Source organism: Dermacentor silvarum, chromosome 1 (assembly GCF_013339745.2).
Source record: "Dermacentor silvarum isolate Dsil-2018 chromosome 1, BIME_Dsil_1.4, whole genome shotgun sequence".
NCBI lineage: Eukaryota > Metazoa > Arthropoda > Arachnida > Ixodida > Ixodidae > Dermacentor > Dermacentor silvarum.
The window spans coordinates 170126850-170139027 of NC_051154.1; the positions used below are offsets into that span (position 1 = coordinate 170126850).

General features: G+C 41.5%; 2 protein-coding genes across 3 annotated transcripts in view; one reads left to right on the plus strand and one right to left on the minus strand.

Annotated features, from left to right (window-relative positions):
- LOC119434944 (centrosome-associated protein 350-like) overlaps positions 1–10623 on the minus strand; it is a 194607-nt gene extending 183984 nt beyond the window's left edge. The window contains exons 1-3 of the mRNA XM_049673160.1: positions 10419–10623; positions 6240–6301; positions 6098–6141 (exon numbers count right to left, since the gene is read on the minus strand). Of these exons, the coding sequence (XP_049529117.1) occupies positions 6098–6141; positions 6240–6270 (75 nt within the window). The 5' untranslated portion in view covers positions 6271–6301; positions 10419–10623. The remainder of the gene's footprint in view (positions 1–6097; positions 6142–6239; positions 6302–10418) is intronic.
- Positions 10624–10862: 239 nt separating this feature from the next.
- Positions 10863–12178, plus strand: part of LOC119436388 (ubiquitin carboxyl-terminal hydrolase isozyme L5) — a 30765-nt gene continuing 29449 nt past the window's right edge. For both annotated transcript variants that reach the window (XM_037703226.2, XM_037703225.2), the window contains exons 1-3: positions 10863–10998; positions 11207–11270; positions 11390–11495. In XM_037703226.2, the coding sequence (XP_037559154.1) occupies positions 10914–10998; positions 11207–11270; positions 11390–11495 (255 nt within the window). In that variant the 5' untranslated portion in view covers positions 10863–10913. The remainder of the gene's footprint in view (positions 10999–11206; positions 11271–11389; positions 11496–12178) is intronic.

A 12178-nucleotide genomic window follows, 5' to 3' on the forward strand; every position in this document is an offset into this window, starting at 1 on the left:
CACAGCAGAAGACAAGGTTACTGCATCAGAGAATACAGAAGTGCAACAGGACAATGTGAACACTGCAAACAATATTATGTTGGGTGAATGTGATTCCAAAAGGAAGCATAAGACATATGATCATATTTCAGTTCATAATTATCAGTTCATTCAGATCATTTTTCAGGTCATACGATCATATTTTGAGTTCACTCATTTTACTTGTTAACACTGGCAACACCTGAAGTGACTGCAACAAAAGCCAAGATGTACAGTTACATAGGGGTAGAGCCTTAAACTTTATTATGGGACATTCCTACCAGCAATGTTTCTGAGACTTCAAATGACACAAAGCAGTAAAGCAAGAGGTTAGGAAGTGTCACATAAAACTACCATAGAAAGCCAGAACAAAGAATGATGAAGGTGTAGATCTACATATGTTCCATGTTCATCCAAGTGGTTTGATTCACTGATGGTTTCATTTGATTCACTGATTGTTTCATGATACTAAGCATAACATTTCTGACACTAAGCCATCATGTCCGAGTACCAAGGTTACAATACAAAATAAAATGAGAGAGAAAAAAAAGTTCTTCAAGTGCATAAGTGTCGTTCACAAGAATTGAGAGAAGCAACTTTTCAACGCAAACTAAAAACAAACGCTCATTTCACAGAAGTTTAAAATCACCCCTTCTAAAAAAAAAAAAAATATGACATGAAAGGAGGGAAGGGGCAGCCACCCCCTCAAATGCTCATTTACAGCAAAGGACATGAACTTATGCAAAGAACAATGGGTTATGAAAAAATGATGTCCTATACTGCTATCATAGGTTAATTAGGCAGACTTCCAAATCATTCACTTATTTGTTGTTTCTCTTGCATACACGCATACAGTGAGCAGCCCATATACGAATGGGAGCTCCTGCTACTGAAGCAGAGAGTGACTTTAAAGGGGGACTAAAGAGAAAAATTTAGCTGTTTAAGTAAATCATCCTCCTGAAATAAGAAAAAAGCCACTATTAAACTAGATAAGGTTTGCTAAGCAAGAAAAGATGCGAAAACAAGACACATGGTGACGCCACCCTGAAGTTCCTGCACCAGCTTACCATGACGTCATGAATTTAGACATCTGCTTAGGCCTGGTTAATTTTTTATTCATAAAAAAGTGGACAACACTGCATTCTAAAGGACCTAAAGACTGAATTTAGCAAGTTTTGGGAACTTTACCTGAAAAACAACGGCCCAAATATGAGAAAATGCTTGGAAATCTGTGACATCAGACTGACGTACCAGCACTGAGGATTCAGCATGAAATTCAAATAGCACTTTGAGCTTCATTTTAATTTCTAATAGTCAACTAATTACCATGAAATACTTCGTCAGCATGATGCACATTCTATTCCACTCTCATTATCGACCCTTCACGACCAGCTGATTCCAGTGATAATGTGGTGGTAGTGGTGCTAGGACCACTGGCACACACACAGAAAGGAATAGCACAGGAACAGAATTGTAGTACTATCCCGCCTAGGGTAGGCATTCTCAGCCAATCACTTTTCATGGTATCACTTTCAGTTCACATTCATTGGATAGGCCAGCAAAAACTGGATCAACCGAGAATACAGCTCAGAATGGTGAAGGGGAACAGCCAAAGTTAAACAGATGTTTTTTTTTTTTTTTTTTTTTTTTTTTTTTTGCCAGACACCAAAGTGTAAAATGGTGGATGCAAGAGTACATGGCAGCACAATAGATCAGAGAAGAGGAAGTTTGCTTCCTAATGAAACAACAAATTTCTATGCACCTTTAGTTATGATTTTACTTCTGCACATGTAACAACCATGAAACAAGTCTCCTCCAGTAGCCTGACTTAAAGGAACACTCAAGAGAAACACTTAAGCAGTTTAGACTCGCTACATATTATTTCAGACCGCTACTTTTGCTTTATTGTGGTGATAGGTCGATTTCTAAAAAGAAAAAATGAAACTTCCTTTTACTTTATTTCACGCCGAAACCCTAGCGCTGGTACATCAATGTTGCATCACAAATTTATCATATTTTGGCCATTTATTTTGAAGCATTTTCTCATATTTTCGTTGCATTGTATACAAATAAATGCATTTTCGTTGTGGTGTAATAAATGTTTTCGAAGTTTGCTAAATTAGTCTTGGGCTCCTTTAGAATACAGTGTAGCCCATCTCTACTGATGAAAAGTTAACTAGGCCTGAGCAGACACTGCCAAAATCCATGATGTCGCAGCGAGCTGGTGTAGGAACTTAAAAGGTAGCATCACTAGCTGTCTTTCACTTGTATCCTTTATGGCCTATTAATCTTCCTCACACAGCAGGAGTGGCTTCTTTTGTGTGTGTGTGTTGTGGAGGCATAATTTACGAACACAACTCAACTTTCTCTCTTTAGTGTCCCTTTAAAGGAAAGTAATCACTCCCTGACATCAGTCATGTTATCTTCACATTTAAGAAGGCACAGCTCCATGCACCTCTTCCAACATCTGATGGTAGTCGGACAGTAAAACAGGGGACATGCCAATCCATTACAGTGCACTTCTAGAATTAACAGCCTCACGGAAAAATTTCAGAACAGAGAACCACTAAATGACTACTACGAAATGCTAACACAGCACTGTTGCCTGCATTTATTTTTGGGCCAAACAACAAACATTTCAGAACATGTGCAGACCTCACAACTGTATGTGACAAAAATCCATTAAGATTTTTAAGTAACAAACACCAGCATAGTAATATCCAGCGAGGTTCTACATTCAAGAGATACATCTTGCCTATGAAAAATGCATACGTAACCTGGGACTCTGAATCTATTTTGAGCGCCTGGAGTTATTCCACATGTACTTAAATGTAAGTACACATGCATTTTTTCATAGAATGCATATCGGAATACAGCTGTCACGACTGTAAATCAAACCCACAACCTCGTGCTCAGTCACCAGCACTTATCGTGAACCCATTAACAGCCAGCACATCTGACCAAGAACAGTGCCAAAATAGTCCTTAAATTTTAGGGCTGTAAGCTATAAACTATGCCTCCCCCTCTGTGGCCAGTACTAAGTACAGGCACGTGTCAGAACCTGCATGACAAACATTGCATTCACTGGTAATGCAAAACTGTTCTTGTTCAGAAATTCTGTACGCACTGGTGTCCTTTCCTTGTTTGTATCGTGAATTGATATACTCCAAACACTTTCAAAAAAAGTACAGCATGAGCTTCCCTCAGCTGAGAGTTGCTCCGTGCCCCAAGACACTCCTCAAATTTACGATTTGGGTTGGGCTTGCAGGGGGGGGGGGGGGGATGTCACAGTGCAAGATGGTCTGGGGGAAACTATGAAAGCGGACAGAACAATTCTGAGGAGCTTGTGAGCAAGCATTGAATAACAGCAGCTCTGATAAGATATTAACATTTTAAAGCAAGTTCTCTTGTTTGTGCAACTGTAACAGGAAAAATAAACGACAGTGCTCTCCTGGATGACCATTGACTACAATGACAATATGCCCATTGAAAATTTGTGTTATACGGGATGATCATTTTAAAATTTTACGGAAATTTTAAAAATCAACTGTAGCAGACAACATATTTCTTGTCCTTGAGCTGTAATATTTTAAGAGGCAGACATCACTAGCATGAGAAATCGAAACCCATACTTAATTAAAATAAATTCACCAATTAACTTAATTATTTCACAGCACATATTGGAATTTAGGAATTGTAGCCGGTGGGGCTTGCAAGACATATCCACTTGAAATGAATTTCCAGGAGGACACCAGTTTCAAGATATTTCCCAAGTGTGGGATGAAATACATGGGTGTTCCAGTTACTTTTGTGCTTCAATGCATAAAAAAGTTAAAAATTAAGTGGAACAGTGCATTTTTACGGCGAGTTTGATGGCATATATCTCCAATCTGGCGTCATTCTGGAAATTCATTCCAAGTGAATATGCCTTGCAAACTCACAGGCTACAATTCGTAAATTGCCTCATATGCTGTAAATTAATTTAGAAGCCCACTCCGCTGGGAAAGAAAACTCCACTCAACCTAGATAATAAAAGTTTATTCTCTCTTTCTCCAGAAGGTGAATAGTGAATTTGTGTTAATTAGTTGAATATGTGTTCCATTTCTTGTGCAAATGTCAGCCTTTCTGAATAATCCAGCTCAATGACTAGAATTAGGTTATCTGTAACAGGCAATTTTTTAAAATCCTGTAAAACTTAAAGATGACCACCCCATATACTGGAACCTGTAAAGTACTGTCCAGAGAGCATTCTACTGCAAGAATTTTTTGAAATAGTGGAGAATGATGCAAATGAAATGTTGCAAGATGATGTTGTGAGGTATCCTCACCAGCAGAGGATCTCTCCCATTTCTTTGACCAGAGTCCCGCAAGTTGCATTCTTCCCTCACAGTGTCCAATATCTGAGCCAAAAGCTGAAGCCTATTTTGTGCAACAAGTCCTGCCTTGTTTATTTTCTTTTTTCTCACTTCCTTTTTCACTGTGTGGTGTATTTCCAGCAGCAATCTTGCACACTCTGCATTTAATAGAAACTTCTATGTTCAAGTTGCTGCTACCTATGTGTGCTGTAGACAAGACCAGTGATGCAGTTGCAGCAGGACCTATGATGTAGCAGGCAGGAACCTATGAGATTTCTGCTGGCAAGGAGACCCCCTGCCTCAAAAATAAGGGCGTGCAGGCTTTAGTCTGAACTTTCAGTTGCTTGCATGGTGTACAATGGCATAATATTTTGTAGACTTAATCATGACTCCGCAATCATTGCTCCACACTTGTTCCAAATCGTCAACCTGGTGAGTGGTCCTTTAATTACAAGCTTGTGCAGTAGGAGTGTAGCCACCACACAGGTGCATAGCCTCATGAATAGTGCCAGGGGCTACTAGCACAAAACAGGGGTGGTGTTGGTAACACCGCCCCTGTACCAAGGGTAGTGTTACCAACAGTTGTGGGATCTACGAAATATTTTTAATGACCATATGCACTATCAGGTAAAGTATTTTTTACATCTGCTAATGCAATCAGTATGCAATGGCAGACTAGGAATACTTTCAAATGCACCATAACCTCATGCATGTATTCTCTCTACCAATATGAAAGGGCACACCATCTGTATTCAAACAGTGATTCTTGCAAACGTGCAAGCCCCCTCCTCACTGTTATTTGTTATGTTGTACTTTTGTTGGAAAATCCCCTTCATGGAACTTTTCCTCATTGCAAGCACACACAAGGAGGAAAATTATCGACTTAGAACACAAATCTGGTGTTCTTTTTATATTGGCGGAGAGTGTACAAGGAGTAATAAAGGGCATGGTGCATTGAAGCAGGCATTTTCACAAAGAGAGGCAGTCATCAGTTAAGACAACAGAGCTCTTCACTCAAAAGAAAAAGAAAGAAACCAACTGCAATTCGCATGCTAACAGTGAACAAGGATTTTGTATCTACACACATTCTCCGTGCCTCACACCCACTTGTAACCTAATTAGAGCACAAGAATTGACACCATGCTGGCAGCAATGAAAAATTCTGCAAACTTACCTTCTGCAAAATTATATAAAAGCACTTCTTCACACAGCATGTTACACCTAACCAAGGTGGCGTTTGTCGTGCTACAAGGATTAAAAAAGGTGCGCAAGTTGATGCCAGTGTTACTACGACCTTCCATTCCTAGCTGCAAACATGGGGCCATCAGCTTTAAAAGTACTGAGAATGAAATCTACCTTGGCTTGGGTGGTTTTGAGAAGTTGGGAAGCTTTTCCTAAGGCATATTGCACGGGGAAGTGTGCTTGCACAACTTCACACAAACTACTTCACCACAGATCTCTCTTGAATTAAAAAAAAGTAGTTGTGCACCCCAACACATTAATGTTTCTGCTACATGTTGTGTAAAAGCAGCCTTTAGCAAGATTCCTTTATATGAAATTCTAAACATAAATCTGACCAAGTGCAACTTCCAAACATCATTTTTAAAGGCTGCAACAAGAATTCTATTTCACAATAAAATGCAAGAGTGCTCTCTACTAAAAAAAACATGCACAAATGGTTTGCACTCTACATGAAAAAGGATTCCTAAGAAAAGTGAGTGTACCTTGTCCTTCAAGTCATTCAGGGAGGAATGAAGCTCCTTCAGCTCTGTTGAAGGAAAGTATTAGAAGTGTTCATTTCCACATGAAATTAATTGGAAACAGACACTCAAAGCAAAAACAAGTATTGAGCATAAATTGACAAACCCAGCCAAGCTCCTTTCTGATCAGCATTCATGTCACCAAGTTAAGCAAATATCCCCCACCTCCTGAAACAAGACAAAGTGAACAATAAGTTAAATTACTGCCATGAGAGGCAATCAGCATGCCAGGATAAACAATGTAAAGTTAGCTACTTTTTGTAAAGGCTGCTGAGAAGTTTCCATTAGAAGCAGTACAAAGACAAAAATTGTGTGCCCTGCTTTTTCCACTGCTTTTGGTAGACAGCTATTGATTCCATAATCAGACTGAACCCTCAATTCCTAATTAGTGTCACAAATAACTACAGCACCTTGTATACGACCCATTAAAATTACGTGTCAAGGCTAGTGCAGCTTCGGATGTGAAAAAGGAGACTCATCGCGTCACCAAAAGCAGAGGTGGCATTTACATGGTATGACAAATAACTTAGAAGCCTGCCTTTGCCTTATAAGCCCGGTGTGGTGGTTGAAGGTCATACAATGATTGCGTTGCCAAAAGCTGCCAAATTGGCCTTCTAAATGTGTGCTTCTCATTGAAATGCGAGGGGGGGGGGGACACACCCTCCCCTCTTGCACCAGCGAGTACTGAATGGACTCTGATTTCCGCAGCATGGCCATAGTGTGTGTGTATGCATCAGTGGTATCTGGTAACACGAGACCACAGCAACAGGTTTCGGTAATGTGACGAGTCTCCTTTTACAGGGAAGCTGTTTACCTCTAGCCTCCCTATGCATCCCCCGCATGTTTTTCCAGGGGGGGTACCCTGGGCAGCTTACGCCCGTATCGGGGACACGACGCATGGACAGGAATGGAGAGGAGTAGGGGAGAGGGGGAAAGAGTGTGGCGACGGCGCCTATGCACGTGGCCTGCGCTTCTGTCGTTATAACGTCATGAGCGGTTGTGGCAGATGCATGGGAAGTGTGGTGACCGCAGCGGCGCTTGTGTCAGTTTAGTGTTGTGCCGTATGAAAAAAATGTACGATTTCATAATGTATGCAGCCTAAACAGCTTCGCTGGTAATCCGTCCCCATATGAATGTTGCAGTCTCACAAAATTTTTTTTCACATCCCAAGCTGCACTGCTTTTCCCATGCATTTTGAACTGGTCAAATTGAAAGGTAACAATTATTTGTTGCACTCTTGGGAAAGAGAGGCTTCATAGCATAATTACTGGGTCGACAGCTATTCAATAAAATAATAAACACAAAACAAAAATTTTGTCAGTACTTCTATAATAAATGGTAGCCGTGAAGCCATTTTAAATTGCAGCTACTAGAAAGCAATTACAGCAAGATAGTATTTCACGAGTAAATATAGGATTAAACGTGCAGGTGCTAAAGATGTTTTAGCCACCTATTACAGCACTAACTCCCAGTTAGGCATACATGTGTACAATGATAACCTCAGAACCACTCTCAAGGACAAATTGCACTTTGATAATAAAAATGGGTGCAGTAAGCACATGGTTTGTTGTTAATATTCTATAAGAGCACAGAGATCGAGGAAGACACAGGTGGTCTGTGGCACTCTCACAAAGAATTTAGAGGTTATGCAAGTAAAACAAGCACTATTTCCAGTTATATAGTCCTGCCCTTTTCATTGAAAATTAACTTGTGCACAGAATGTCCACTCATTGCTATAAGAGTGCACTTGTACACAACCACCTGATGAATAGACACCCCCCTACGGAAATTATACTGTGCTTTCAGGCCAGAACATTTCATGTGCCTTTCAGAACAGAAAATTGTGTTTCTGTTCAAGGCTGGCTAAAGGTTCAAGCAGCCATCCAGCAACTGGCATGGGGCACTGCAGTCAAACTGCTCTTGCACAGCCTGAATAAGACCAATGTACCTGGTTAGAGTCAACTGAACTTTCAAGTTTCACAAAGGTGTATGGAAGAAGTGTGAAGTAGGCACAAAAACATTCTAAGTGTTCTTTAATGGCATATTTGCATAGGACAGTTTGAGCTTTCTTCAATGCGATACTCACATCTCGACAGAGTAGTTTACAGTGGCATTATCACAAGTGTGGCAATATTTGACTGCTTTCAAGCATGTTTTCCATTCTGTTACTGTGGCCCTTTGTGGAAATGACCCATTTGAAACCTTTTGCAGAAAAGCACAAGCATGAGAAGTTGACTGCTTGTGTTAATTCACTTTTGTCATATAGGCCTACCCAGCTGCTATGTGTTCATAAATGACAAAAACATAGAGCCTTTGTTTTCTCAATTACAGACTTCGTCCACATGGCTGCCAAACAGCACTGCGATCCATCTTTGCAGCCTATTATAGACTGTCTCAACTCTCCACACCCTGATCCTTAATTACGAATGTTTGTGCTTCACAGCAATACCTTACATTGCTGCAATGCCAGCCCTGAGCTCTTGCTCGTTCCCTTGCATCTTTGCTCTGTTGTTTTGGACCAGCTTCTATGCGAATGTACGTTACCGCTTGCGACCTCTGCCAGCAGTACAAGACACCTGCCCTACTGTCCGCTGGCAGCCTTCAGCTCCTTGACATCGCTGATGAACCATTTTTTCGTGTTGGACTATCTCCTAGGGCCTTTTCCCATATACAACTTGCGTGCCCTAGCATTATTATTTAGGGAGTTAGGTACTAACTTTAACTCAACTAACTAGTTTGTATCATAAATTCTGATGGCAGCAGCTGTGACTAACAGGCTGCAGAAAAATCGCCTTTTTGACGAAAGCACAATGTCTGCAGATTTTTTTTCATCTTTGCTCAAAGATGCAATACTGCAGAAGGCTCTGAAAAGTGAAGCAGCCTTGTTCACAAAGAGGTATTGCACCAGTGTAGTCACAGTACTCTGCAGTTTCACTTCAGAGGAATAAAGTACACATATGTGAGAAGTACACAGCCATCATATTTTTTTTCTAGCCAGCTGGAACAAAGCAGGAAAGGCATTGTCCTCTTGCATGCTGCTAGCTTTCCGACAACCAAATGATAAGAAGTTATCTAGTCACATTTGTTGTCTCATTAACAGCAACACAAATGGATAGCAGGGCTCTCTTGTTACATTCTCTAGCCACATATGCATGCTTATGCTGAGCCAGCCTACCCATACCATCCATACTTATGCCCACTCACGCAGAGCTCCCCATTCCTTTCTATACAGGTGTAGGATTGCGAGCAAGCCGTCGGCCACAGGGTCAAGTTTCAACATCTGACACAAGGACTGGGCCACTACTTTGCATTTGTCGACACTCGAGAGTGGCCTACACCACGAGTTACGAGCTACCTTTTCTATTCAGTGCAGTCTGACGAAAACGAGCGTTCCGCTCCCATATTACGTGTCTGCTTGAGGCACAGAAAAGGCGAAGTCGAGACAAAATGCAAAAAAGAAAGTGAAGGGAGGTATTATAGGATCTCAGAGCTAATTATAAATGGAAACAAGTAGGCACAATAAATGTATGTTGAAAATTCATCCTGAAAAAATTCTTGCACGAAGGTCCTGTCTCTAGAAATGACAAATTAAGTGTATTATGGCAAGTAGCATGTAAACTGTGGATTGATTGTGGCGAATAAAAAGCTAACACTGCACAAAAGATAGATGGAAAGTAGCAAGCGTACGTTCCGAGCCTGTTGCTATTACTTGACCATTAACTACAGTCGAACGCCTTTATAACAAGTGCTTAGGGCCTCCGAAATCATTCGTTATACACGTCGCTTCGTTGTAAAAGTCGCGCACCGCCCACCTCACAATTGAACCGGGACATAATTATTCCTTCGTTATACATGTCATTTCGTTGTAGAGGCGTTCGACTGTACTGTGATTTTATTATTATTATTCAGTACGGAGTTGGAAAACGGCGCTGAATAAACGCTATCACGTCTGCTACATACCAGGCTGGCACTGAACCTTCTACATTCACTCATAAACACACCATCGGAAAGAGCCCCCTTTTAAGATAGTCGCGCGTCGAATAACATTTCCTATGCGCGAGTTTCAAAAACTGGTCCCACCAGTGGCACAGCAACAACCGGCATACCAAGAGCCATGTGTGTTTCATTCGCAAATGCTACGTTGGGAGCAAAACAACTCGGACAAACGAGCGCAGGTGAAACAACGGTAGTGCAGATGACCAACAAAATTAAATAAACAGAGCAATTCCTACAGCTACAATTAGCAACTATTTCTAAATACCGTGGAACCAACAGGAGCACCTACCCAATCAGCAACTCGCAGGTCATCAGTACTTAAGCTTCTGCATCAGTACTACTGCCAATTCAAAGGCATAATCACTGAAAGCGACCTCAAGAGTCAAGAAGACTTCAGGTGCTGCTACCGCTCTTCGGACGCGCAGAATTGGGCATTTGACAACCGCCCGCCCCGCATATGCATGTCGCATCAGATGTCAAATAACAGCGGGGTAGAGCCGTAGAGCGGGGCAATTTGAAAACCAGAAACTACCGGAAACAAAACATTTTACACCCCGGTTGCCGAGCTACCATTAAACAAATAAACTGCAACTGAAATATTCAGCGACATTTTATAGATATAATTAAGTGAAAAGGGTACTAAAACTTGGTTTAGGTAATTAACTATGGACAGACAGACATTCTTACGCCAATGCCATTGCTTACGCATTCTTGTAATTCGGCACCACTCTGACCACTCCTGTCTGTGCTAATGCATCCGTAACTTCCGCCGGTGCATTTAAGAATGGCGGCGAGCTCAGGCAGCGCTGGTGACTGGTGTCTAATCGAAAGCGACCCTGGAGTCTTTACTGAATTAATCAAAGGATTTGGTGCGTATTTTAAGTGCTGTTGTTCTATGTGACTGTGAGGGCTACCAATGGGAGTTTGACTACGCACGGCTTCGCCGACGGGGAAGGCATTGGTGTACCGATCGTGTGCGCTCACGTTGTCATTTGTTTACAGCGGTTTTCGTAGCGCCTTTGACGAATTCCTTATTAAATTGCTAATGTCTGCAACGACACTTTACTTTTTGCGTAGGTGTGAAAGGGGTTCAAGTTGAAGAGCTGTGGAGCTTGGATCGCGAGAGTTTTGATAAGCTCAAGTAAGTGCCTTTCCCCAACGCATTAGCGAAATTTCCATTGTTTACTTTATTTATTTGGTTAGAAACTATTTTTTCCCTGTGATTATCTGCTTCAGTGACATCTCTATTTTTATTTGCAGGCCTGTTCATGGCCTCATATTTCTCTTCAAGTGGTACAGAAACGATGAACCAAGTGGCTCCATTGTGCAAGACAACCGTCTGGAGAAAATATTTTTTGCAAAGCAGGTGCGCCGAATTTTGAGTCCTATTTAATAATTTGTCTTCCTCTGGTCACGCTGTTTCTTCTGCGTAAAAAATCCCCGCACTTGTGCTGACGGTATGAAGTTGCTGTGAGGGTTACTAATTCTGCTAGTCATGTCACCTGCCGCGATGGCTCAAGTGGCTGTGTCATTCTGCGACTGAGTACGGATGTCGCGGGTTCGACTTATCGCTGCGGCAGCCGTGTTCAAATGAGTGGGGAATGCAAAAACGCACGTGTAATGCGTTTTCGGTGTACGTTAAAGAACCCTAGGTGATCGGAGCCCACAACTACGGCGTTTCTTATGGCCCGCTGTGTTGCTTTGAGAGATTAAGCCCCGTCAATCATTCTGACAGTTACTTCACCCCGTTCTACAACGCAAAACCTTTGCACAGAAATTTGCAGATTTTGGTCCCGTTTCATGTTCCATGTCCATGTTGAAAGCATTACAAGATCTTCATGTGCTTTTATATGAAATTTGTGCTGACATCCGTTTTAAGGTCTTTTCTGCGAATCTGATTTGCTTTGGTGAAAAGGTGCCTGATGTCTTTTTTACCTAAAAAAAAAGTTGGAAGGCAATTCAACCTTCAGCTGTAGTCGATCAAAAAGAGGGTCTTTCCGAGCGAGAATGGGGTGCAGTCACCGTACACAGCACTCTATCGCGTCATCT